We start from the raw sequence: 27,236 nt of genomic DNA on the forward strand, positions 1-27,236 counted from the left end.
AGGGGGCAGAGTTCAGGTGGCTGGGTGTGGGCCAGGCCAGGGTTAAGCAGGGACAGGTTGGCAAAGGTAAGGGCAGGCCTGGCCAAGATGGGACAGGTTGGCAGAGGGCAGGGTGGGGACGATCAGGGAGAGGTTGGCGGTGGTGGGCTGAGGCCTGCCTGGCTGGAGCTGAGCAGGGGCAGGTTGGCAGAGGTAGGGCAGGCCTGGCCAAGATGGCATGGGTTGGCAGAGGGCAGGGGTGGGGCTGGCCTGGCCAGGGTGAGCAGGGGCAGGTTGGCAGAGGGCAGGGGTGCGCTGGGGCTGGCCTGCCCAGGGCCAGGTTAGCAATGGGGCGGACAGGCCTGGCCAGGGCTGAGCAGGGTGAGGTTGGCAGGGGACTGGGCTGGGCTGCTGGTCTCTGCTGGCTGGCACCTGGTGAGGGCAGCTACCAAAATGGCATCACAGCTGCAATTTGCCCAGCAATGGACCCCAGTAAGGGCCCTACGCCCCCTCCCCAGTGGGAGATGAATTCCCCCACCCCCCAGGTTGGGCCAGGCCTCTGACTCAGGGGGAACTCCCACAAGGGAGTTGTGCCCCTGGCAAAGCCCCAGGAAGGGTGGGGCCCTATATCCCAAACCCCCCACCTGGAGCCAGGCCAGCCCACTCCCCTAGCCCCAGTTCAGCCCTTCCTCGTGTTTAATGAGAAGACCATGGGGTGACAAGGCACCTGGCTCCCTGTCTGGGGAGGGGGGGAGGTGTTATGGGGGGCAGGACCCTTCCTCAGGGCTTTGCCCAGGCCACAGCTGGGCTATTGTGCCCCTCCCCCCAACGCCACCTGCCCGTTGGTGCTGGGGGTGGTTCCGGGCACAGTGGGGATCCCCCTATGGCTGTTACAACCCTGTAACCTCCTGGGGCTGCCCCCCCTCCCCACGGCTTCCTCTCTGCCTCCCACGCCCCTGAAGATAGGTTTGCCCAGATCTGTTTCCCCAGAGCACCTGGAATTTATTATAGTCCTGGCCTTTGGCGTGCCCCCCTCCCCCCCCACCCCAGCCTGGCTGGAGGCAGCAGCAGCCCCCAGCTGCATCACCCCCTCCACCCCTGCTGTTCCCCTCCTCTCTCCCCACTGGGTCAAGCAGGGCTCTGGGGCAGGCACCTGGCACAGGAGGGCTCTGGGAGGCCACAAGAGCCCAGCCTGGCCCTGCTGCCAGTCTGGGGCGGTGGGTACAGCAGGCAGAGCACACTGAGGGGTATATGGGGGGCCCAGCCTGGCACTGGCTGACAGGGCTGGGGTGGCACTCGATTGGGGATAATTGGGGTGTGGCTCAGGAAGTGATGCTAGGCTCCCGCAGCCCCTCTGCCCCCCAGGTACAGACTGGCAGGGAGGGGTTGATGCAGCCCCCTTCCTCCCCAAAGGCACAAACAGTAGACCCTAGTGGCCCTGCTGTGACCCCTGAACCCCCTCCCCCCACCCCACTCTAACCCCCCAGCCCCTACTCCCCTCCCCAGGCCAGGGATAGAGCCCAGGCATCCTGCCCCACAAAGAGACAGAGGGAGGAGGGTAACTTACAAAAAGAAAAGGTTTATTCCAGAACTGGGTACCAAGGGTCCATGCCCAGTGCCAGGCGGGGGCCTGGTGCCAGGCAGCACGGGGAGAGGAGGGGAGGGGAAAAGAGTCTCACCCTGGTACCGGGCACAAATGCCCCAGAAATCAGTAAAAAACCAACAACCCAAAAAAATAAAGTGAACATTAACAGCCGCATAGAAAAGAGCTGAGAGCCTGCCCCTCCCCCGCCAGGGGGGGTAAAGGATCCACCCCCCCCAGGACAGTGGTCACTGCCCAGCTGGGGGCCCCCACCCCCGAAGTACAAGATTAACCCCCCCCCCCCCGGTGTAAAAAACTATAAAACAAGCTGAACCCAGCAGAGCCGGGGTCCGGGAAGCAGTGAGTGGACACAGGGCGGGACTGGGGGGGATCCCCGGGGGGGGTGTACAGCTGGGGGATCCCTGGGCGGCCCTGGCCCTCCAATTCAGGGCAGGGCAGGGCTGGTGCAGGGAATCTCTCCGTCATGCCGGGCCCCCAGGGGAGGCAGCTCTGCGGCTGCTCCTGGGGGGCAGGAATGACACTGTCTCTGCCCGGAGACCCCCCAGTCCTGCTCTCTGGGGGGAGGGGCCCTTTGGTAGGCAGCAGCCTGTAGGGGGCGCTATTGCTCTGCTCCCGCCCCAGGGGTAAGGCACAGCCTGGGAGCTCCCGGGGCAGCCCTTGGGGGGGGGTCTCCAGGAATTTGGGCCACCCCCTGGAATTGCACAGTGGGGCTGGTGCCCTGGTAACCACCAGCCGGAGGAGGGGATGCATGGGGGAGGGGCTTCAAGTGTGAGGGGGAGGGGTGCGTGTCAAAGACGATAAACCCCGGGGGTGGCACAGGAGCCTGGGCAGCCCTGGGACCCCCGGCCAGGCGGGATGAGGGGGGGCTAGGGCGAGCCCCGCTTCCGCAGTTCCAGCACGAACGCTGCAGAGAGAGAAAGGGGAGGGGTGAGTGGCCAGGCTGGGAGCCAGATGGGGGGGGCAGAGGGGGAGACGCGCTGCGCCAGGCCGCCCCACGGCCACCTGGAAGCTGCCAGGGGTCTCCGAGCTGAACCAGCCCATGGGTGGAAGCGGCTCTTGCTCAGGGGCTAGGGCATCAGTGGGGGGCTGGGGGCACGCACAGAGAATGCCCCCCTCCCCCAGACCCCTCATGCCATTCCCCCCCCCAGAGCAGGCAGGAACCAAGCTCAGTGACCCCCACAGGTCGCTCACCCTCGATGATCTCCTCCTTCAGTTTCTGCAGCTCCCGGCGCACCTCCTCCAGCAGCTCCTGGGCGAGGATGCAGCGTTAGGGGGGCACGGCCCACCCTGCACCCCCTTGTGTACAGCCCTTCCCCCCCACACCCCTGACTGCAGCCCTGCTCCTCTCCCCCAGCCCCCCCCCACAGCCTTCCCCATCCCACCCCAGAGCCCCCCATGTGTAGCCCCATCCCCCCAGTACTCCGCCCCCACTCCCCCGGACACCTTCCCCCCGCATCATTCCCTATGCAGGGTCACTCCTGCACCCCCGGCACCCCTCCCTTCCCCCCAGCGTCCCCCCATACAAAACCCTGCAACAGCCCCCTGCATCCGTCCCCCCATCTCTGGGCACCTGCACAGCCCCTCCCCCACTACCACCCCATGCAAACCCCAGCTCCAGCACCACCACCACCCGCCCTGCCCCCCGCACCGGCCCAATTCAGACCCTCGCTGCCACACTCAGAGTCATGGGGTCCTGCTCCATCGCCGAGCAGAGAGTCCCAGGTTTAGGAACAAACCCCGGGTTACCCCAGGGCCGGACTCCCTGGCTCCTCCCCCACCCTGGTACCTGTTTGATCCGCTCCAGGTCAGACTCCTCTGTGCTGGCTGGGGGCTCCGTGCTGCTGGGGGCAGCTGATTTCATCCTGGGGGGCAGGGGCAGGAGTTAGGGGTGAGAAGCTCCAGGAAGCTCTATGTTCCTCTTTGGCAGGGATCCCACCGCCGTCCGAGAGCCTTGCCACTGAGCGGGCTCCACAGCTCGGGGTGACACACAGCCAGCATTAGGCTCCAGAGTTAACAGGCAGCCCACTTATGGGAGGGGCGTCAGGATTCCTGGGTTCTTTCCCCGCCTGTGCTACTGTGCTCTTTGGCAAGTCCGTTCCAAGCCTGGTGCCTCAGTTTCCCCACAGGCAATGAGGGGGTATTCACGGTAGGACTGAGGTACCATGCTGTGGCTAAGGGTGCAGCAAAGCGAGGAAATATTCAGAAGGATCAGGGGAGGCCAAGCCCGGCCACGTGGCTCTGGTTGCTGCCCAGCGGGTACAGTGCCAGGGAGCTGCAGCCCTACCCAGCTCTGCGCCCTTGGGCTCTGCATTGACCCTGCCCCCAGCCGCACATGCTCCACACCCCAGCCAGCCCCATGCCCAGCTCCACAGGCTGGAGCCTCAGGGACAACTCTGGGCCCTGGCACCACTGCCCAGCAGGAAACCCCCTGCCATGGGATCCCCATGTCCCCCCCCACACACACACTTCCCTCCAGGGGCCCCTCTGCACCCAGCTCTAGGGTTGCCCCTGCTCCGCCAGCCCCCATGCCCAGGGTACCCCTCTCCTCCTCCATTGGAGCCAGGCCTAGTGCCCCCCCTCACACCCCTTGTCTGCCCAGTATCTGCCCCATGACCTCGGTGCCCCGACCCATGCCCGGGCACTACCCCGAGAGGCTGGTGCTACTCCGGGGGAGGGGGGGCTGGGGGAGTCGCTGCTTTCCTGGGTCTCACTATACCTGGGGGGTCGGGGCAGGGAGAGAGGCAGAGACCCCCGGCCCAGCCCCTCCTGGCTGCAGCCACGCTGACCCCCCACCCTCCCCATGGGCCGGCCTGGCAGCACCCACCTGGGCAGGGTGGAGCTGTTCTTCTCCCAGGGCCTCCGCACCGAGTCTGCCGAGAGAGGGGAGAAATGGGCGCCTGGCGCTTTCACCGAGGGGGTCCATGGGGAGAGGAATTTGGGGGAGGGGGGGTCTCAGACACCCAGCCCCCCACCCCAGCAGTGTACAAGCCTCCCCCCATGCAGGGCCCCCTGGCCAGTGCCAGGCAGCACAATGCCCAGGTGAGGGGACTGCCCACCCCTGCTCCCCCTTTGTTCAGCTCCCAGCATGCCCTGCCCCACCTGTCCTCCCCCCGGGTACGCTGGGAGCCAGGGGTCTGTGGGGCTGGCCGAGCCCCCCCAACTCACCGCTCGCCAGGCTCGGGGTCCTAGTACCTGAGGGGTCGGCGGCGTCTTGCTGCTGGGGACAGAACAGGTGTGGGGTGGGGTCAGTGGGTCTTGCGGCTGTGGGCAAGTCCCCCCTTCCCCCCTCCTCCAGGTGCCCTGGGGATCTCCCTCCCCCCAAGAAGTGGGGCCAGTTCCCTCCTGAACCGCTGGGCAGATCCGGGACTCGGCACAGACCCCGCTAGGCCCCAGGGCTCAGCCCCTCCGCCCGCACCCCAGGAACAGAAGATCCCCACCCTGGTGTGGCCGCGGGACGGGGGGGCAGGACACTCACGCTGGAAACGTCGTCATCTTTCTTTGGCCCAGGCTTCTCGCCCGGCAGCGTGGCTTTCCGCCTGCAGGGGGCGACAGGGAGAGCGGGTTAGCACCCCCCCAGGCCTGCCCCACCCCAAGAGTCACCCGCCCCCCCAGCCCTGCTGGGAGGCACAGATCCCATTCGGCCAAGCGGGGCGATGCCCCGAGCCCCTGGCAGGGCAAAGTCAGCACTGGGGACACACCTGGGATCTCCCCCCAGCTCCCCCCCACACTTCCCCATGCCCCAGCCCCACACCCACAGGGCAGCCCTCCTCTCCCCCCTGGCACAGAGCCCCCAGCCCCCCACCACCACCCAGCCCCCCCTCCCCCCGCTCACCGTCTGGCCAGCATGGCGCTCATCTCCTCCATCAGGCCCCCGCCCCCCCCGCCACGGCTGGCCTCGGTCTTTGGGGCTGTCCCGGGGCTGGAGCTGCCCCCCGCCGGCCCGGCCCCATCCTCCTGCTGCCGGGGGGCAGGAAGCACAGTCATTACCAGGCCCAGCACCGCAATCCCCCCCTCCCCCACCACCCACCCACCCCAGATCTAGCCCTGCTCAGTGCCTTGCCCCCCCCAAGGGACCCCCCAGCCCCTAGGGCAGGAGCATGGTGCCGTCTGGGCGGGCAACAGGCCAACCCAACTCCCAGTGCCAGACCCAGCCTGGGCTGGGGCCGCCTGACCCCTACCTTCTTCCCACTCCCCCCGCCTCCGCCCCCACCCCTCTCGGTCCCCCCCACCCACCTTGGCGATTTTCCTGAGTTTGGCGCTTGCGATGGCAGCTGCCAGGCCGGTGGCCCCCCCGCCTCCCGCCCCAGGGCCCTGCGCAGCAGGCAGAGGAGGGGCGGGAGGTGGTCCCCCAGTCGCAGGGGGTGGCCCCCCAGCAGCGGCAGGCAGGCCAGGCGGCGGAGGCGGCCCTGGAGGGGGCGGAGGCCCTGGGGGCGGTGGGGGGCCTCCCCCCGAAGGGGTCGCTGGAGCTCCTGCCACACAAGACCAAGGGGGGTTAGAGGAGGATGGGGGAGGGGGAAGGTCTGAGCAGATGCCACTGGGACCCTCTTAGCCAGACCACCCTGGGGACTGGGGGCCCCGCACAACCCTCCCCCCTCCCCACCCCGGCCAGTGGACAGAACTAATCCCCACCACGTCAATTATTTAAATCCCTGACCCCCACCCCCGCAGCAGCCGCCCCCACGCCTGGGGCAGCCCTGCTGGGTTGAGGCACCGGTGGGGAGAGACTGCCCCCCCCACAGGGGCACAGTCCTGTGGGGCTAGAGACACGGCTGGGGGGCAAGAGGAGGGATTGTGTGCGAAAGACCAACCCCGACTCCCCGTGCCAGAGACGAGCTGCCTGCCCCCCACTATCCCCCCCGCCTGCCCCCACCGTCCCCCCCGCCTGCCCCAGACCTTCCCCCCGCCTGCCCCCACCGTCCCCCGCGCCTGCCCCAGACCTTCCCCCCTGCCCCCACCGTCCCGCCCACCTGCCCCAGACCTTCCCCCCGCCTGCCCCCACTGTCCCCCCCGCCTGCCCCAGACCTTCCCCCCCGCCTGCCCCCACTGTCCCGCCCGCCTGCCCCAGACCTTCCCCCCTGCCCCCACCGTCCCCCCCGCCTGCCCCAGACCTTCCCCCCCGCCCCCACCGCCCCCCCGCCTGCCCCAGACCTTCCCCTCCGCCTGCCCCCACTGTCCCCCCCGCCTGCCCCAGACCTTCCCCCCCGCCTGCCCCCACTGTCCCCCCCGCCTGCCCCAGACCTTTCCCCCTGCCTGCCCCCACTGTCCCGCCCGCCTGCCCCAGACCTTCCCCTGCCTGCCTCCACCGTCCCCCCCGCCTGCCCCAGACCTTCCCCCCCGCCTGCCCCCACTGTCCCCCCCGCCTGCCCCAGACCTTCCCCCCGCCTGCCCCAGACCTTCCCCCCCGCCTGCCCCCCCCGCCTGCCCCAGACCTTCCCCCCCGCCTGCCCCCACCGCCTTACCCACCTGCATTGACCACCCGGCGCTCCTGTTCCTGCTCCAGCTGATGCCTGGGAGACAAAGAGGGGTGAGAACTGGAAGGGGGGGAGGAGAACAAATACCCAGGGATCCCTCCCCATCACTCACGTGTGCGGCGAGGCCTGGGGGGACCCCGGGTCCAGGATCCCCGACACCACGAACCCACACATGCTGGGCAGCCGCTCTCGCCACCAGCTGCAAGCCGATTAGGGGCTGAGCCGGCTGTACCTGCCCCCGCCGCTCAGGGGCTTAGCTGGGGGGGGGGTCACTTCAGTAATCCCCTGGGGCACGGGCGTCAGCAACTGGGCAGCCCTCACCAAGGGGCGGGGCAGGAGCCGTGTACCCCCCACTACCACCTCAGGGCCACCCGGACTCCCCTTCGCCCACCAAGCCTCAGTGACCCTCCCTGGTAACGGCCCCTGAGACCCCCACCCCGTCAAGGCCAGCGGGGGTGTGGGAAGGGGGTGGGGGAACCTGGTGGGAGGGCACAGGTGTGTATGTGCAGGTGCGGGGGGGGGGACACCATACCTTTTCTGCTGCTCCATTTCATCTGGGGAGGGGCCGTTCTGGGGAGGCCCAGATGGAGCCAGGCCTGCACCGGGACACATAATGGGGGTGTGGTTCAACAACAGGTCCCCCCCCGCAGCCTCCCTCCCCCCAGAGATCAGAGCGCAGGCTCCCCACCCCCAGCCACAAGTCCCACAGAGCGACCCGCCCTCCAGCGCCCTAGACCCGGGCACTGCAGCGGGGCCAAAGTCCCGCGTCTCCAGCCTGAGCCCCCCCAAGCCGTGCCCAGCCCCCTGGGCGATGGGGGCAGGGCCGGGCACCGCTCACTCACCCGCCTCCAGCCGGTCCAGGGCCAGCAGCATCCCGCTGGCGAACTGGCTGGCGTCCTCCTTGCTGCCGAAGTTGAGCCCCCAGACCTGGCGGGCGTCGCGCCACTGGTGGAAGTTGGGCGTGGCCTGGTTGTATTTCATCCCCTTCACGATCGCACAGTTAATGACCACCTGGAGGGGGGGGAGCTGGGTCAGCAGGGGGCCCAAGGGATTCCAGCCTCCCCCCACCCCCGAGACCATACCAAGGCCATAGGGGTTGGGAGGGGGTGAGACAACCAAGAGCAGCTGGCACCCCAGGCACCGGCCTGGGCACGGGGATGTCTCTGTTCGGGGGCAGGAGGGGCTGGGGCCAGGACCAGGCAGGTGCCATAGGGGGGCAGGACACCTGGCTTCTCACCCGAGCTCGGGGGACAGCATCAAGGGTAGGATGATGGGGCAGGGCTGAGGACCCCCCCTCGGTGTGGGAGCCAGGAGGGGCTGCGGGGAGGGCTCAGCCCTGCCCGGACCACCAGCCCTGGCACCGGCTCTGCCGAGGGCCCGGGCCACATTTCCTGGGGGGGAGGAAGCCTGGGGGGCAGGACAGGCTGCAATCTCTGGAGAGGGGGCACTTGGGTGGGGGGATTGGAACACTGGCCAGGAGAGCTAGCCCCCCTATGCACAGCTCTGCCTCACCCTAGGGGGATCCAGCCCCCCCACCAGGGCAGATCACAGGGGGTGCAGGGCCATGGGGCCACCTTTTCCAACAGCCCCTCCCCTGGGGCACAGCCTGAGCCCCTGTTCCCTGGCAGGTCCCAGGGCCCCCCTCCCAGCCCAGCCCAGCCCAGCCCCTGCACCTGCTGGTCTGCCTGCATCTTGCGGCCCACCACGCGGAAGGTGTTGCTGCCCGGGCTGTGGTAGATCTGCACCCAGCTGACAGCCTGGGGGCCACTCCCCGCCGTCACCCACTTCTTGTTGGCATCGTCGTACAGCATCACCGTGGCGCGGGTGGCGCAGACAACCGTCTCGCTGCGGAGGGAGAAGGGGGTGAACGTGGGGGGAGGAGCTTCTGCAGGCCCCTCCCCATGCCAAAGTGAACCAGCTGAGCTCTCCCCTCGCGCCCCCCCCCCCAAAGCTCACCCTTTAGCACCAGGGGAACCCTAAGTGCACTCCAGGCCCAGACACTCTGAGGGGCTTTGCACCCCAGGGGACAGGGATCAGCCCGTTGTACAGGGGAAACTGAGGCACAGGGAGGGGACTGGAATGGCAGAGTCAGGCACAGAACCCAGGAGTCCTGACTCTCAGCCCCATTAACCTCTAGACCCCCCCCCCCCCATGATCTCAGCCCCACTGCTCAGAGTTGGTGGGACCAGCCACAAAATCCCAGGAACCTTCATAGCCGCAAACCCTAAAGTGGGGTGGGGGCAGCCAGCTGGGAGGTTGGGGGGCCCTCCCTGGGGACGCTGGGAAATAGCCCCCCCTCCCCACCGCTAGGGCTGGAGGTCCCACACCCCATCCAGGGTCCCGACTCGGGGTGGGGGCCTTTGCTGAGGCTGGGCCCCCAGGGGATGTTTGGTTTGGGGGCTGACCCTAAGCCAACATGTCCCTTTGCCTGCTGGGTCCTGGGGAGGGCAGCACAGAGCACAGGTGCCAGTGGTGGGATCCCAAGGGGGAGAAGCGCCCCCACAGGTGACACCCCTTCCCCCTACACACACACTGCCTGGGGGGCAGAGGGAAGCAGGCCCAGGTCCCTCCTGACTGAGAGCAGGGGGCAGAGACACCATCCCTGGGGCCGCAACCTCGGAGCTCCTGGCCCCGAGCCAGGCTGCCCAATGAGGAGGGAATGTCCCAGCCTCGGGCCCAGGAGCCCCCCCAGAGTGCTGCCCCGCCCCCACCCCACAGCGGTGCCCAGGGGAACTAGTGGCACCTCCACCTCGAGCTGTCTGCTCTGCCAGGGCTCCCAGCCCCACACCCCCAGCCCCGCCGGGCACCAAGCACAGGGCGAGGGTCTCCAGCCAGGACGTGCATTGCAGGGTGCTGGGCCTCACCCGCTGCTGGGCAGCTTCCGCCCCTCCCACACACACACAATACACTGGTGTCCACCCAGAGCCCCCCGCCCAGCCCCCCGCCATCGCTGGTATCACTCCAGCAGCCAGCAGGGGGTGAGAGCCTCCCGCACGGGGGCCGCTGGCTGGAGGCACCAGCCGCTAGGGCGGGGGCTGGGGGTTTCCTCCGCAGGAAGATTACGCCGGGCACAGGCCACCGCACAGGAACCGAGTCACGCAAGTCCGGCTGCCCTGCACATGGGCCCTGCCGGCGGGGGGGAACCAACAACCAGGGAAGGGGCTGCAGGGAGCAGTGGGGGTGGGGGAGCACCCAGCAACCTGCCTGGGGCCTGCCCAGCCAGCTCCAGCCCGCCCCACCTCCCAGGGCTCATCCATGACCCCGTCTCTGCCAGGGCAGGGGGCTGCGGGTCGAGAGTGAGAGGCACCAGCAGAGTAGGGGGGTGGGGACTGCAAGGGGCTGCGGCTCAGGAATGAGGGGCACCAGCAGAGTGGGGGGTAGGGCTGGGATTACAGGGGGCTGTGGCTCAGGAATGAGGGGGGCCGGCAGAGATGAGGGCAGGGCAGGGCTGGGCTGGCAGGGGGCTGCGGTTCGGGAGTGAGGGGCACCGGTAGGGATGGGGGGCAGGGCGAGGATTGCAGGGGGCTGCGGGTGGGAAGTGAGGGGTGCTGGCAGAGTGGGGAGGCAGGGTGCAGATTGCAGGGGGCTGCGGGTCAGGAGTGAGGGGCACCAGCAGAGTGGGGGGGAGGGCAGGGATTGCAGGGGGCTGCGAGTCGGGAGTGGGGGGCACCGGCAGAGTGGGGGGTAGGGCAGGGATTGCAGGGGGCTACAGGTATGGATTATGGGGCACTGGCAGAGCTGGGGGGCAGGGTGAGGATTGCAGGGGGCTGCGGGTTGGGATTGAGGGACACTGGCAGAGTTGGGGGGCAGGGCGGGATTGCAGAGGGCTGCGGGTCGGGATTCAGGGGCACTGGCAGAGTTGGGGGGCAGGGCGGGATTGCAGAGGGCTGCAGGTCAGGATTGAGGGGCACTGGCAGAGTTGGGGGGCAGGGCGAGGATTGCAGGGGGCTGCAGGTCGGGATTCAGGAGCACTGGCAGAGTTGGGGGGCAGCGTGAGAATTGCAGGGGGCTGCGGGTCGGGATTCAGGAGCACTGGCAGAGTTGGGGGGCAGGGCGAGGATTGCAGAGAGCTGCGGGTCGGGATTCAGGAGCACTGGCAGAGTTGGGGGGCAGGGCGAGGATTGCAGGGGGCTGCAGGTCAGGATTGAGGGGCACTGGCAGAGTTGGGGGGCAGGGCGAGGATCGCAGGGGGCTGCGGGTCGGGGTTCAGGAGCACTGGCAGAGTTGGGGGGCAGGGCGAGGATTGCAGGGGGCTGCAGGTCGGGATTCAGGAGCACAGGCAGAGTTGGGGGCAGGGCGAGGATTGCAGGGGGCTGTGGATCAGGATTCAGGAGCACTGGCAGAGTTGGGGGGCAGGGCGAGGATTGCAGGGGGCTGCAGGTCGGGATTCAGGAGCACTGGCAGAGTTGGGGGGCAGGGTGAGGATTGCAGGGGGCTGCAGGTCGGGATTCAGGAGCACTGGCAGAGTTGGGGGCAGGGCGAAGATTGCAGGGGGCTGCAGGTCGGGATTCAGGAGCACTGGCAGAGTTGGGGGCAGGGCGAGGATTGCAGGGGGCTGTGGATCAGGATTCAGGAGCACTGGCAGAGTTGGGGGGGCAGGGCGAGAATTGCAGGGGGCTGCGGGTCGGGATTCAGGAGCACTGGCAGAGTTGGGGGGCAGGGCGAGGATCGCAGGGGGCTGCGGGTCAGGGTTCAGGAGCACTGGCAGAGTTGGGGGGCAGGGCGAGGATCGCAGGGGGCTGCGGGTCGGGGTTCAGGAGCACTGGCAGAGTTGGGGGGCAGGGTGAGGATTGCAGGGGGCTGCAGGTCGGGATTCAGGAGCAGTGGCAGAGTTGGGGGGCAGGACGAGGATCGCAGGGGGCTGCGGGTCGGGATTCAGGAGCACTGGCAGAGTTGGGGGGCAGGGCGAGGATTGCAGGGGGCTGTGGATCGGGATTCAGGAGCACTGGCAGAGTTGGGGGGCAGGGCGAGAATTGCAGGGGGCTGCGGGTCGGGATTCAGGAGCACTGGCAGAGTTGGGGGGGCAGGGCAAGAATTGCAGGGGGCTGCGGGTCGGGATTCAGGAGCACTGGCAGAGTTGGGGGGCAGGGCGAGGATCGCAGGGGGCTGCGGGTCAGGGTTCAGGAGCACTGGCAGAGTTGGGGGGCAGGGCGAGGATCGCAGGGGGCTGCGGGTCGGGGTTCAGGAGCACTGGCAGAGTTGGGGGGCAGGGTGAGGACTGCAGGGGGCTGCAGGTCGGGATTCAGGAGCAGTGGCAGAGTGGGCAGGTGACACCAACTCACACCCTGAGTTGCTGCTCCTGGTGACCCCTGAACACTCCCACTGCCCCCCAGGACCTGGGGCACCTCCCCTCCGTGTTCTCTGAGCCTGTCGGGGGCACCTGGCATGTCTCCTACAGGAAGGCTGAGGGAAGGCTCCGCTGGCCTGGGGGCCCAGATCTGCCCCTGCCCCTCCCCCGACGAGCCCCAGGGTGCCCGACAGGCTGGTGGGGGGGCCGCCCAGACACATGTCGCCAGCTCCCAGCCCCTCCCCGGCACCCGCGGGCCAAGCGGAAGCAGCTGCCGCTCCCACAATCCAAACAGGGTGCGGCTGCCCCCGGCCTGGCCCAGCTGCTGCGGGGGAGGGGAGGCCGTGCCCAGGCTGCTGCCTCCTCCCCCATTGACACCCCAAAACCGGGAACCTGGCAGCACCCCGAGAGCCGCTGGGACCCTCCCTGGGGCTCCCTGAGACCCCCCCCCCAGGACTTCCAGACACCCCCCTCCCCCGGCACTACCCAGCCTCCAGCGCCTTGCAGGCTGCCCGCCCGGTGGCAATTGACCAACAGGCCCTGACCACAAGCCACTTCCGCCAGCCTGTGGGAACGGGAGAGGGAGGGGCAGGCAGCCGGGCCTCCTGGGTATCCCCCACTGGCTGCATGAGCTTGGCTAGTCCTTGCCCCTCCATGCCTCAGTTTCCCCTACGCCAAGAGGAGAGCCCCACCCCAGCCGCTGTTGTAGGGACACAAGGCCCATCTGCAGCAGGATCCTGTGGGGCACCCAGCTGCCCTGGGAGTGGTGGCAGCGGCTGCCAGGCTGGCAGGCAGCGGGTCCCAGCCAGCTGGCCCAGAGACTGAGGGAGCCCTGGCTGTGGGCCAGGGACCCAGCTCAGCCAATCCACTCCCCCCCAATCCCCCCCCCCGCACTAGCTCCTCCCAGGCTTCCCTGCCTGTCACCCCCCCCCCCCGCCCACCTGACACCCCTCCAGACTTCCCTGCCTGACACCTCCCCCACCAGGCTTCCCTGCCTGACACCCCCCAGGCCCAGCCTGGGGTTCCCTGCCTGACACCCCCCAGGGTCCTCCCAGCATCTCCCCCAGCACCATGGGAAGGGCCAGCCCTTCCCCCCCACACTGGACAGCTCCCCAGCCAGAGGGGGTGGGGCACCAGCCTGGGAGGCAGCACCTGGGGGGCTGGACTCTGGAGCAGGAAGGGGGGGAGCGGCTATCTGTGACCATATAAGGGCAGGTTTGAAGGATAGAGCCTGTTTGTCTCAGATGGGGTGGGGGGGAGGAGAGGGGGGAATGGGAAACAGGCACAGCCCCCACCCCCATCACCCTGTTTGGGGTGGTCAGGAACCCACCCACCGCTAAAACAAGAGGAAGAGCTGAGACCCCGCTGCTCCCAACTCATCCCCCGGCTCACCCACCTCCATAACACGCCCCTCCCCGGCAGGCAACTGGTCACTGGTGGGGTGAGGAAGGGGGCTGGGATCAGGCCTGGCCTAACCTTCAGGGAGGCACCAAAGCTGGAGGGAGAGGCAGCTGCCTCTGGGGAGGAGCATGCCAGTATGCAGGAGTCAGGCCCAGGGCAACCTTCCCTGCTCCTGGGCTCCTACCCTGCAGCCCCTGCTAGCCCAGCCTTGTGGGATGGGGGTGGCCGGAGGCCCCATCTCTGCGACTGGGTGGATTTGGGGTGAAGCCAGGCCTGGGTCTTCTGGCTCCGACCGTCCCCAGAGTCCAGGGGCTTTGGCCAAACTGGGGCCTGAGTTCAGGAGCCACCCCCCACCCCCACGGGACTGTCCCTGTTCCCCAGCCCCCACCCACTTCCTGGGTGAGACCCTGAGTCACTTCCTGCTCACTGTGGTACAGTGCATATGGGGGGGGGGATGGGGGTTCTCCACAGCCTGGCCATGGGGGTCAGGGGACAGAGGGGACCCACTTGGACAGACCCTAGAGCTGCCGCAGGCTGCTCTGGTGTAACAGACCCTCTCAGCCCCACCCCCCGTGCCTGCGCTGAGGGCACCATGGGGAGAGCCCCCATCTGGGTGTGGGGTGGGGAGGTTGAGCCCCCCCCATTCACCCTTCGAATACCCCAGACAGCAGCCGAGGGGCAGGGACCCCAGCGCCTGGTCCAAGCAGCAGCCACTCCTGAGAGCTGGGCAGCCAGATACCCGTGTCCCAAGCAAAGCCCAGGCGGGAGCAGACAGGCCGGCCAGCCCCCCGCTCCGGAGCAGCATTGGCCACTGCAGCTGCTCCCTGACCCAGTACGAGCCCCCCTCCCACCCATGCTCCCAGCAGCCTCTGCCCTCAGCAAGCTGAGACAGGGGGCCCAGAATACACTGGGGTGGGGGTCAGGCCCTGGCGTTCATAAGCAGGGCCCCAGTGCACTGGGGGAGGGGAGGGCTTGGCCCATCTGGGGGCTACAGCCCCAGGCCCTCCCGAGATCAACCCCCCCTCTCACCCTTTGCTCTAGCTCAGGAGCCAGCAGCCCAGGCTGCCTCCAGGCCTGTGACCCATAGGCCAGCCCCAGGCCAGGGGCCCGTGTAGCCCCCCCCCTCCACACACACACACACACAGAGGGAAGGGAAAGCCAGGATGTGCCTGTGGCCATTTCCTGCTGTTCTTTAGCAATACACAGACGCTGCGGCTCCGGCACCCTCCAAGTCAGACACCCCACGGTCTGCCCCACAGCCCCCGCACTGCCCTCCCCCCCAGGGCAAAGCCACAGAGCTGCAGCACCAGACCTGGGAAGATACCAATCTGCCCTCCAACCACTGCCCCTCACTCCCAACCCACAGCCCCCTGCCAGCCCAGCCCTAGGCTCGCCCCCCCTCCGTGCTCTGCCAGTGCCCCTCACTCCTGAGGCTTCCAGCTCCCCCTCCCCCCAAAGCTCTGCCAATGCCCCGACCCACAACCCTCCCCCAATTTGTCCAGCAGTTCCAAATCGCTGAGTTGGGGGTTCTGGCCTTTGCTCTCAGGGGCACCAGGACCTGCCAATCTCATCAGCTGCTGTAGCCCAGGCCTGGGGGGTCAAAGGGCAGCTCAGAAACGGGTCCACCCCCTCCCGCCCAACAGAGCAGGAATTTCAAGCACCAGGAGCATTTCTCCCCCCCTCAGCGCTGGGCCCCCCCTCAGCGGCTTTGGAATGTTTAGCACCAACAGCTGAGTCCAGCCCAGGCGCAGGAGTGAGGGTCACCACTGGGGCAGCCCCCCCCCCCCCTTCGCACAGACAGCTGGGGCACCCTCAGCTGCAGAGCACGGGAATGGGGGGGACTTTCCTGGAACCCCACCACCACACACAGATAAACACAGGGCTACACTCCAAGTGCGGACAGGGGAGTGGGGTCTACTGGGTGAGGATGTGCTGGGAGCGAGGACTCCTGGGTTCTGGGAGTGGGAGCGGGGGGGGGGGTGATGGGAACCAGGACTCCTGCATTCTGTCCCTGGTTCTGGGAGGGGAGTGGGGTCTAATGGTTGGAACAGGAGGGAGGGTGGCTGAGAGTCAGGACTCCTGGGTTCTATCCCCCCCAGTGGTTAACCATGACATCACAGCCCTGAGCAGGTGATGTCACCCACTCCCACTACAGCGGGCTGTGACATCAGAGACAAGCCAGCCCCTGCCCCACAGGATCTAGCTCAGACCCCCCAGCAGCAGCAGCCCTTCTATGCTTCCTCGCCCCGCCGCTGGGGGGGACGGGGGGCAACGGAGAACCAGGCATACGCTGTCCCAGTCAGGAGCCATCCTGGGGGGCCCCAGAGACACACTAGCTGCACAACACCCGCCCCGTCCCGGACGCCTGGGTTCTGTGTTGCCCTTGGGCCAACCTCAGGGCTTCCAGCTACTGGGCGGGGGTCCACGGGGATGGGCGCAGGGAGGTCAAGTCCCTGCCAGGACCGGCGGGGGCTCGAAGCCCCACGGGAGGCGTCCCACCCCCCCAATGATGGGTGCGGGAGAAGGGCGGGGGGAGGCACCGGAGTGATTCCCAGGGGAGCCCTCCCCGATCTGGGGGCTCCGGGCTCCGCTTTCGGCCAGGGGCGCGTCCTCCCCCCCGCCGGGACCCCCAGGCCGCGGACAAAGCGCCCCAGGCGCACGACCGGGCTCTCACCTCATGGTGCCGCTCGGAACCGGGCCGGGGCGCTCCGGGGCGGGCGGGGGGCGCACAGGCCGGGCTCGGGGCGCTCACTCCCGGCCGCAGCGGAGGCGGGGGCCCATGGGCTGCCTGCGGCTCCCGCCTACCTGGGCCCCTGGCTGCCCCGGCTCTGGGGGCGCATGGTCCCAGTCCCGGCTGCTGCGGGCTCCAACCCCCTGCTGCGCTCCGGCGGCTCCACAATGCACCGCTCGGCTCGGCTCGGCCCGCCCCCAGCCACCGCCCTCTGCAAAGGGGGAGAGCGGGGGGGCCGGGAGCCAGGACTCCTGGGTTCTCTGCCCAGCTGAGAGCGGGGACTGAAAGCCCCCAGGACTCGTGGGTTCTCTGCCCACCTTAGCGCTGGGAGCCAGGACTCCTGGGTTCTCTGGCCATCTTAGCGCAGGGAGAGGGAGGCTGGAAGCCAGGACTCCTGGGTTCTCTGCCCAGCTGAGAGCGGGGACTGAAAGCCCTCAGGACTCCTGGTTCTTTGCCCACCTTAGCGCTGGTAGTGGGGGGCTGAGAGCCAGGACTCCTGGGTTCTCTGGCCATCTTAGCGCTGGGAGAGGGGGGCTGGAAGCCAGGACTCCTGGGTTCTCTGCTCAGCTGAGAGCGGGGACTGAAAGCCCTCAGGACTCCTGGTTCTTTGCCCACCTTAGCACTGGGAGTGGGGGGCTGGGAGCCAGGACTCCTGGGTTCTCTGCCCAACTGAGAGCAGGGACTGGGAGCCCCCAGGACTCGTGGGTTCTCTGCCCACCTTAGCGCTGGTAGTGGGGGGCTGGGAGCCAGGACTCCTGGGTTCTCTGGCCATCTTAGCGCTGGGAGAGGGGAGCTAGAAGCCAGGACTCCTGGGTTCTCTGCCCAGCTTAGCGCTGGGAGCGAGTGGATGGTGGGGGGCTGGAAGCCAGGACTCCTGGGTTCTCTGCCCACTTTAGCGCTGGGAGCCAGGACTCCTGGGTTCTCTGCCCACCTTAGCGCTGAAAGTGGGGGGCTGGGAGTTAGGACTCCTGAGTTCTCTGCCCACCTTAGCACTGAAAGCGGGGGACTGGGAGACAGGACTCGTGGGTTCTCTGTCCAGCTTAGCACTGGGAGCGGGGGTGGGGACTGGGAGACAGGACTTCTGGGTTCTTTGCCCAGCTTAGCACTGGGAGTGGGGGTGGGGGCTGGGAGCCAGGACTCCTAGGTTCTCTGCCCACCTGAGCACTGGGAGCAGGGGGCTGGGGGCCAGGACTCTTGGGTTCTCTGCCCAACTCTGGGAGGGGAGTGATGTCTGGTGGCTTAGAGCAGGGGGCTGGGAGCCTGGACTCCTGAGTTGTACTCCCAACTATGCCTATTTTTTAACTCCACATAAGACTGGCTACACTGGGTCAGACCAATGGCCCCACTAGCCCAATGTCCTGTCTCTGAGAGTGGCCAGTGCTGGATTCTTTACAGAGAATTAACAGAACAGGGCAATTATCGAGTGATCCATGATCATCGATCCCCTGTCACAGCTTCTGGCAGTCAAAGGTTTAGGGACGCCCAGAGCATGGGGTTGCGTCCGTGTCCATCCTGGCTAATAGCCACTGATAAACTTGCCCTCCATGAACTTCTCTAGTTCTTGTTTGATCCCAGTTATAGTTTTGGCTTTCGCAACTTCCCCTGGCAGCAGGTTCCGCAGGGTGACTCTGCGTTGGGGGGACAAGTACGTCCTTGTGTCTGTTTTAAACCCGCTGCCTGTTAATTTCATCCGGTGACCCCTTGTTCGTGTGTTATGAGAAGTGCTAAGTAACACTTCCTTGTTGAATTTCTTCACACCACTCATGATTTTATAGACCTCCATCATATCCCCCCTTAGTCATCTCTTTTCCCAGCTGAACAGTCCCCGTCTTTCTAAACACCCTCTTCTCTGTACCATTTTCAATTCCAATACACCTTTCTGGAGATGGAGTGACCAGAATGGCCCGCGGCATTACAGGTGTGGGTGCGCATGGATTTATACAGAGGCAATATGATATTTACTGTCTTATCTGCCCCTTTCCGAACGGTTCCCAATCCTGTTCACTTTGTTGACTGCTGCTGCTCATTGAGCGGGCGGTTTCAGAGAATGATCCACAACGACGCCAAGATCTCTAATTTTGACACCATCCTCCTGTAGGCACAGATGGGATTATAGAATATCAGGGTTGGAAGGGGCCTCAGGAGGTATCTAGTCCAACCTCCTGCTCAAAGCAGGACCAAAACCAACTAAATCATCCCAGCCAGGGCTGTGTCAAGCCAGGCCTTAAATAATTCTAAGGTAGGAGATTCCACCACCTTCCTAGGTAACCCATTCCAGTGCTTCACTACCCTCCTAAAAGTTTTTCCTAATATCCAACCTAGACCTCCCCCAGTGCAATTTGATACCATTACTCCTTGTTCTCAGTCTCTTCCCTATTGTAACCGCCTGTTAAGGATAAAGGGGGTCCCGAGCCCTGTTTTCCAATGTCCCTTCCTTTGCTTGTATTAATACTGAATTTCAGCCACCATTATGTTGCCCAATCACCCAGCTTAGTGAGATCCCTTTGCACACTGCTTTGGACTTGTTACATCACAGCCCTGACCAGATGACATCATTTCCTTCCACGGCATCACACTGTGAAATCCGAGGCCCACGCTGGGTTTGTCCCTGGGGAGCAGCTGTCAGGACCCCACAGTGTGTCCCTGAGATTTGAATCCTGCCCTTTCCCAGCGGAGCTAAGGGGGTGATCCTGTGAGCGGGCAACAGCACTAGGTCGCTACCCTCTGTGCACCAGCTTCTCACGGGGGAGCTGTTTGTACATACGCGCGCGCGCACACACACACACACACACACACGCAGAGGGGGGATGTGCGCACACACACAGTGCAAGGGGGGATGTGCACAGACGGAATGGGGGGATGTGCGCACACATACACAGAGCGGGGGGGTTCTAGATTTGATTCTAGAGGCAGTTATAAATTTGATTCTATAGGTTCTAGAGGTGGTTCTAGATTTGATCCTAAAGGTTCTAGAGGTGATTCTAGATTTGATTTTGACAAATAGCGGGGAACTGGTTGAGAATTTGAAAGTGGAAGGCAACTTGGGTGAAAGTGATCATGAAATGGTAGCATTCATGATTCTAAGGAATGGTAGGAGGGAGAACAGCACAATAAAGACAATGTATTTCCAGAAGGCCAACTTCAGCAAACTCAGAGAGTCTATAGGTAAGACCCCATGGGAAGCAAGTCTAAGGGGAAAAACAACTGAAGACAGCTGGCAGTTTTTCAGAGACATTATTAGGGGCACAAAAGCAAACTACCCCACTGCATAGGAAAGGCAGGCAGTCTGGCAAGAGACCACACTGGCTTAACCAGGAGATCTTCAATGACCTAAAACTCAAAACAGAGTCCCACAAAAAGTGGAAACTCGGACAAATTACAAAGGATGGATATAAACCAGAGGTGGGCAAACTTTTTGGCCTGAGGGCCACATCAGGCTTCTGAAATTGCATGGAGGGCTGGTTAGGGGAGGCTGTGTCTCCCCAAACAGCCAGGCATGGCCCAGCCCCTGCCCCCTATCTGACCTCCCACACTTCTTGCTCCCTGATGGCCCCCCCAGGACTCCTGCCCCATCCAACCCTCCTGTCCCCTGTCCCCTGACCGCCCCTGGACCATCCTCCCCTGATTGCCCCCCGGCACCCCATCCAACCCCTCATCTCATTTCTGACTGCCCCCGGGGACCCCTGCCCCATCCAACCACCCCTTCTCCCTGACCACTACCTGGAACCTCTGCCCCTGACTGTCCCCCGCCACCCCATCCAACCCCCCGGGATCCCTCCCCCCATTCAACCACACTGTTCCCCACCCTCTGACTGCCCTGCCCCCTAACCACACCCCCGCCCACTGACCACCACCCTGAACTCCCCTGCCCTCTGTCCAACGCCACTGGTCCCTGCCCCCTTACCGTGTTGCCTGGAGCACCAGTGGCTGGTGGTGCTACAGTCACACTGCACAGAGCACCAGGACAGACAGAGCCATGCTACCGCACAGCACAGAGCACTGGGTCAGGCCACGGCTCTGCAGCTGGTGTTCGGTAAGAGCTTGCTGCCCCACCACCCAGTGATCTGAGGCTGCAGGGGAGGGGGAACAGCAGGGGACGGCTAGTCTCCAGGGCCTAGGAGCTCAGGGGCTGGGCAGGAGGGTTCCACGGGCCGTAGTTTGCCCACCTCAATTTAAACAAATAACACAAGTGTGTAGGGACAAAATTAGAAAAGCCAAGGCACAAAACAAGAACAAACTAGCTAGGGACATAAAAGGAAACAAGAAAACACTCTACAAATACATTATAAACAAGAGGAAGACCAAGGACAGAGTAGACTCGTTACCCAATGAGGGGGCAAGACAATAGCAGACAATGTGGAAATGGCAGAGGTGCTTAATGACGTCTTTGTTTCAGTTTTCACCAAGAAGGTTGCTGGCGATTGGACATCTAACATAGTGAATGCCGATGAAAATGAGGTAGGATCAGAGTCTAAAATAGGGACAGAACAAGTCAAAAATTACTTAGATAAGTTAAATGTCTTCAAATCACCAGGGCCTGATGAAATGCATCCCAGAATACTCAAGGAGCTGACTGAGGAGAAATCTGAGCCATTAGCATTTATCTTTTAAAAGTCATGGAAGACGGGAGAGATTCCAGACGACTGGAAAAGGGCAAATCTAGTGCCCATCTATAAAAAGGGAAATATGGACAACCTGGGGAATTACAGACCAGTCAGCTTAACTTCTGTACCCGGAAAGATAATGGAGCAAATAATTAAGCAATCCCTTTGCAAACACTTAGAAGACAATAAAATAAGAGTCAGCATGGATTTGTCAAGAACAAATTGTGTCAAACTAACCTGACAGCTTTCTTTGACAGGGTAACAAGCCTTGTTGATAGAAAGTGGTAGATGTGGTGTATCTTGACTTTAGTAAGGCTTTTGATACTGTCTTACATGAACTTCTCATAAACAAACTAGGGAAATACAACCTAGATGGAGCTACTATAAGGTAGGTGCATAACTGCTTGGAAAACCATTCCCAGAGAGTAGTTATCAGTGATTCACAGTTATGCTGGAAGGACATAACGAGTGGGGTCCTGCAGGGATTGGTTCTGGGTCTGGTTCTGTTCAATATCTTCATCAACAGTTTAGATCATGGCATAGAGAGTCCACTTATAAAGTTTGCAGATGATACCAAGCTGGGAGGGGTTGCAAGGGCTTTGGAGGAGAGGATTAAAATTCAAAATGATCTGGACAAACTAGGGAAATGGTCTGAAGGAAATAGGATGAAATTCAATAAGGACAAATGCAAAGTGCTCCACTTGGGAAGGAACAGTCAGTTGCACACGTACAAAATGGGAAATGGTTGCCTAGGAAGGAGTACCGTGGAAAGGGATCTGGGGGTCATAGTGGATCACAAGCTAAATATGAGTCAACTGTGTAACGCTGTTGCAAAAAAAGCAAACATCATTCTGGGGTGTACTGGCAGGAGTGTTGTAAGCAAGACACGAGAAGTCATTCTTCTGCTCTACTCTGCACTGATTAGGCCTCAGCTGGATGATTGTGTCCAGTTCTGGGCACCACATTTCAGGAAAGATGTGGACAAATTGGAGAAAGTCCAGAGAAGAGCAACAAAAATGATGAAAGGTCTAGACAACATGAGCTATGAGGGAAGATTGAAAACATTGTTTAGTCTGGAGAAGAGAAAATGGAGAGGGGACTGTCACGGAGTTTGGGAGGGACACAAAGCCCTGCAACCCCGGCTTCCTGCGATTCATGACTCAGCCAGCCAGTAAAGCAGAAGGTTTATTTAGACGACAGGAACACAGTTCAAGACAGCAAAGAATCCTGTGGCACCTTATAGACTAACAGACGTTTTGGAGCATGAGCTTTCGTAGGTGAATACCCACTTCTTCAGATGCATGTGGTGGAAATATCCAGGGGCAGGTATATATATGCTAGCAAGCAAGCTAGAGATAATGAGATCAGTTCAATCAGGGAGGATGAGGCCCTGTTCTAGCAGTTGAGGTGTGAAAACCAAGAGAGGAGAAACTGGTTCTGTAATTGGCAAGCCATTCACAGTCTTTGTTCAATCCTGAGCTGATGGTGTCAAATTTGCAGAGGAACTGAAGCTCAGCAGTTTCTCTTTGAAGTCTGGTCCTGAAGTTTTTTTGCTGCAGGATGGCCACCTTAAGGTCTGCTATAGTGTGGCCAGGGAAGTTGAAGTGCTCTCCTACAGGTTTTTGTATATTGCCATTCCTAATGTCTGATTTGTGTCCATTTATCCTTTTCCGTAGAGACTGTCCAGTTTGGCCGATGTACATAGCAGAGGGGCATTGCTGGCATATGATGGCGTATATTACATTGGTGGACGTGCAGGTGAATGAACCAGTGATGGTGTGGCTGATCTGGTTAGGTCCTGTGATGGTGTCGCTGGTGTAGATATGTGGGCAGAGTTGGCATCGAGGTTTGTTGCATGGATTGGTTCCTGAGCTAGAGTTACTATGGTGCAGTGTGCAGTTACTGGTGATAATATGTTTCAGGTTGGCAGGTTGTCTGTGGGCAAGGACTGGCCTGCCACCCAAGGCCTGTGAAAGTGTGGGATCATTGTCCAGGATGGGTTGTAGATCCTTGATGATGCGTTGGAGGGGTTTTAGCTGGGGGCTGTATGTGATGGCCAGTGGAGTCCTGTTGGTTTCTTTCTTGGGTTTGTCTTGCAGTAGGAGGCTTCTGGGTACACGTCTGGCTCTGTTGATCTGTTTCCTTATTTCCTTGTGCGGGTATTGTAGTTTGGAGAATGCTTGGTGGAGATTTTGTAGGTGTTGGTCTCTGTCTGAGGGGTTAGAGCAACCGCATCCTTGCCCACAGACAACCTGCCAACCTGAAACATATTCTCACCAGTAACTGTGGATGGCTTGCCAACTACATGCATCTGAAGAAGTGGGTATTCACCCACGAAAGCTCATGCTCCAAAACGTCTGTTAGTCTATAAGGTGCCACAGGATTCTTTGCTGCTTTTACAGATCCAGAGTAACATGGCTACCCCTCTGATACTTGAGTCCAAGACAGGTCTTACAGGCACAGACAACAGGATGCTCCCCAGTTAGGTCCATCTTGGGGTCCCAGGAGCACCACAGCCCCATTGAGGGGTCAGAGCCCTGTCTGGGCTTCCCTCCATTCCCCAGCCACCTCCTGAAAACTCCATCACTCCCCAGCGTCTCCTCCCCCACAGCCTTTGTTCAGCTTCCCGGGCAGAGGTGTCACCTAACCCCTTCCTGGGTTCTCATGCTCAGGTCTCCTCCCTCAAGGCCAGTCTCCCATCCACCTGTGCAGACTGTCCTCCCAGGCTAAAACCTCCCACTCAGCATTCACAGACCACAGTAAGAACAGTCCCAGTTCGTCACATCTCTCCCCCCTTTGAGACCGAACTGAGCAGGGTCACTTCAGCCAGTGACCTGGGGAAGTTCGAACATTCCCATGTATGCCTCAGCATCCCTCTCCCCTGGTGAGAATTACACCAGGCCCTTCACGCCCCCCTTTAGGTCAGGGGTGCTCGATGGCACCCGTAGTCTGCATGCGGGAAGGTTTATGTGGTCCGTGCCCTTTTCCCAACCCAATACCCCTGGGGTTCAAGCTGGGCTGGGGTCTTCTCCCAGCGTTCCAGTCTGGGGGGCTGTGATTCGGGCTGTCTTGGTTCAGAGCCCCCCTTTTGACCTTGGCCACCCTCTGGAAAGGCTCCTCTATGATGGGTAAGGGTCCTACAGCCATTTTCTCCTTGTCCCAGGCCTTCCTCACCCTCTGGCAGGGATCACAGGATCAGCACTACTGTCGGACATTAGTAAAGACCCCAGGCCAGTAAAAGTTATGTAGCAGACTCTGCTGGGTACGCCAGGTTCCCTGGTGCCCTGAGAGGGGGATGTCATGGGCCTGGTACAGCAGCTGGCGGCGATACTTCCGGGGTACCACCAGCTGCCTCCTGATCCCCCTGACTCCATTTCCCTAGGGAAAGCCCATTCTTGGTACAGGAACCCGTTCTCCCACAGGAACCTTTTCCAGCAACCTCCCCCATGGTCTGTACCACACCGAGGTCAGCCAGGTCCCTTATCTTCTATAAGAAGGGATCTTTCTGCAACTCGTCCTGGAACTCAGCAGCTGGGACAGGGATGGAGACCTGCTCTCTCTCACCAGCTGGGTCTGAAGCCACAGCCTCCTTGAGCTGTGTCCCTGGGCGTTCCCTCCCCACGGGCAAGGTACCCTTCCTGAGGTCAGGGCACAGTGTCCCTCACTGGCTCTGGCTACGGGTCATGACCAGGGCACCCTGGGAGTTGCTTGGCCAGTCCTCCAGGTCCCCCCCATCAACACCTCAGTGGGCAAATGTGGATGTACTCCCACCTCCTTGGGGTCCTCCTTGGCCCCCCATTTCAGGTGTACCCTTGCCACAGGCACCTTGAATGGGGTCCCGCCCACCCCCGTCAGGGCCAGGTAGGTGTCAGGCACCACCCAATCTGAGGCCACCACCTCGGGCCAGGCCAGCGTCACCTCTGTGCCCGTATCCCAGTATCCATTGACCTTCCTCCCATCTACTTCCAGGGGAACAAGGCACTCTCTCCAGAGGGACAGCCCCGCGCCCACCCTGTAAACCAAAAACTCAGAGTCTGGATCATCCAGCCCCCCAAAGGAGCTGGCCTGGGGCTCTCCTCCCTCCTTAGCAGGTGGTATGCTGCCAGCCCCCCTTGCCTGGGAATGCTGCCCCTCGTCCGGCTGGGTCTTTACCCAGTCACTCCTCTGTGGGTTGGGTCTGCTCAGTCTGTCCCTGAGCCTGAGGCACTGGGCCGTATGTGGCCTCTTTAGCCACAGTGGTAGCAGCCCATGTCCCGCGGGTCCCCTCGAGCGCATCGGATGGACCTGACACTGGATGTTCCCCTTGGGGGGGGGGGGGTCCTCCATGCTTCCCCTTTGGGAGGTCCCAGAGTCACTCTTTCCTGCATCACGGTGGGCCTGTTCCTTTGGGACCTCCTCCCTGTCATCCCCTGCCCGACTGTCCACAAACTCATCGGCCAGCTGGACTGGGTGCTGGGGGTTCTCTGGCGTCTGGTCCATCAACTATCGCCTCAGGTCGGATGGGCACTGCTCATATAGATGCTCCAATATGAATAGGTCAAGCAGGTCCTCTTTAGTTTGGGCCCCAGCTGTCCACTTGCGGGCATACCCCTTCACCCGGTTGACCAGTTGTAGCTATGTGACCTCACGGGTTTTACGCTGATTCCAGAACCTTTTCCGGTACATCTCAGGAGTCAGCCCAAACTCGTGGAGCAGGGCCTGCTTGAACAGTTCGTAGTCACCTGTCTCTGCCCCTTTCCGTCGGCTGTACACCTCCACGGCTGTGGAGTCCAGTAAGTGAGTGAGAAACTGGAGCCGGTCTGCAGGGTCATCCCTGTGCAGCTCACAGGCATTCTCAAAGGCCGTCAGGAAGGTATCCATGTCCTCCCCCTCCTTACGCCAGGCCAGGAAGCACTTATCAAAACTCTTTGTAGTCTTGGGTCCCCCCTCACTCACCACGGCCGGAGCCCCACTGCTCCTCAGCCTGGCCAGCTCCAACTCATGCTGACGATGTTTCTCCTCATGCTGATGCTGTTTGTCCCGTTCCTCCCGCTCCTGCTTCAGTTCTTGCCTCCTTAACTCGAGCTCTTCCCATCTCATCTCCCATTCATATTCCAGCCGCATCCTCTAGGGACGGGGAGCTTCGCTGGGCTGATCCCCTGCTGGCCGCTGGGGTCAGGGTGCCCTTGGTATTTGCTGGGCTTCCCCCAACCCCTCCCTTAGGTATAGGTGAGCAGGGTCTCGGGATGTCCTCGGCAGCAGTCTGACCCCTCCCAGCCAGGTCAGGCCCCGGGCCCAAGCTGCATATGCCGGATGGCTTCCCTCAGGGACAGGGCTCGGTTCACCCAAGCGATCCTTCTCCTCCAGCTGGGCAATTAGCTGTTCCTTGGTGGACCTCCCAATGCACAGCCCCCTCTGCCTGCACAGCTCCACCAGGTCACTCTTAAGGCGTTTAGCATACATCCTCTTGCTGGCCACTCGCGGGCTTGTGCTCTCAGCTTTCCACCGTTACAGGGAGACCCCGTAGTGCACCAGCTCTTCTTGAGGTCACCCCCTCACTGCCAAGGTCGAGCTGCAGACACCTCCGCCCCTGGGACTACTCGCTGCAATCCCCTGGGGGACCCTGTTACTGCAAAAGTCCTTCTCTCTGGTCACACACTCCCAGGGGTTAATTGCCCCCTGAAACCGTCTCTCTCTGATTCTTCAGCACGCCTGGTCCCTGTCAATCCCCCTTCATTTTACTGCTCCCCAGTCACTTACTGCAGGAAACGCCATCCCCAAGGCGCAGTACATCCCACCGCTACCACTAGTTGTCACGGAGTGTGGGGGGACACAAGGCCCTGCACCCCGGCTTCCTGCCATTCACTGTGACTCTCAGCCAGCCAGTAAAGCAGAAGGTTTATTTAGATGACAGGAACACAGTCCAAGACAGGTTTTGCAGGCACAGACAACAGGATTCTCCCCAGTTAGGTCCATCTTGGGGTCCCAGGAGCACCAGAGCCCCATTGGGGGGTCAGAGCCCTGTCTGAGCTTCCCTCCATTCCCCAGCCAGCTCCTGAAGCTCTCTCACTCCCCAGCATCTCCTCCCCCCCAGCCTTTGTTCAGCTTCCTGGGCAGAGGTGTCACCTGGCCTCTAACCCCTTCCTGGGTTCTCACGTTACATGCTCAGGTCTCCTCCCTC

At 62.7% G+C, this 27,236-nt stretch overlaps 1 protein-coding gene across 4 annotated transcripts; it reads right to left on the reverse strand.

Moving 5' to 3' along the window:
- Positions 1–1,538: 1,538 nt before the first annotated feature.
- VASP (vasodilator stimulated phosphoprotein) lies at positions 1,539–16,644 on the reverse strand. Of its 4 annotated transcripts, none has more exons than XM_030544659.1 (13): positions 16,547–16,644; positions 8,727–8,898; positions 7,896–8,064; positions 7,586–7,649; positions 7,046–7,089; positions 5,816–6,051; positions 5,415–5,536; positions 5,058–5,118; positions 4,748–4,799; positions 4,407–4,452; positions 3,369–3,444; positions 2,774–2,831; positions 1,539–2,486 (listed from the first exon to the last, which is right to left on the reverse strand). In XM_030544659.1, exons 1-13 carry the CDS (start codon positions 16,579–16,581, stop codon positions 2,449–2,451), a joined length of 1,173 nt encoding a protein of 390 aa, XP_030400519.1. In that variant the 5' UTR covers positions 16,582–16,644; the 3' UTR covers positions 1,539–2,448. The 4 variants fall into 4 exon arrangements, with proteins under 4 accessions (XP_030400519.1, XP_030400520.1, XP_030400518.1 ...); XM_030544660.1 differs by having other exon boundaries at positions 4,748–4,796; positions 5,415–5,539; XM_030544658.1 differs by having other exon boundaries at positions 5,415–5,539.
- Between the last annotated feature and the right edge of the window lie 10,592 nt (positions 16,645–27,236).

This window comes from Gopherus evgoodei, unplaced genomic scaffold (genome assembly GCF_007399415.2).
Source record: "Gopherus evgoodei ecotype Sinaloan lineage unplaced genomic scaffold, rGopEvg1_v1.p scaffold_34_arrow_ctg1, whole genome shotgun sequence".
Taxonomy (NCBI): Eukaryota; Metazoa; Chordata; order Testudines; family Testudinidae; genus Gopherus; species Gopherus evgoodei.

Bases quoted from the DNA above. Each gene is read 5' to 3' on its own strand.
- VASP (XM_030544658.1), bottom strand. From the start codon at position 16,581: ATGCGCCCCCAGAGCCGGGGCAGCCAGGGGCCCAG. The intron at 7,090-7,585 runs GTATGGTGTCCC...TTTGTCTCCCAG, and splicing joins GAAATGGAGCAGCAGAAAAG to GCATCAGCTGGAGCAGGAAC. The intron at 4,800-5,057 runs GTGAGTGTCCTG...TTCTGTCCCCAG, and splicing joins AAGATGACGACGTTTCCAGC to CAGCAAGACGCCGCCGACCC.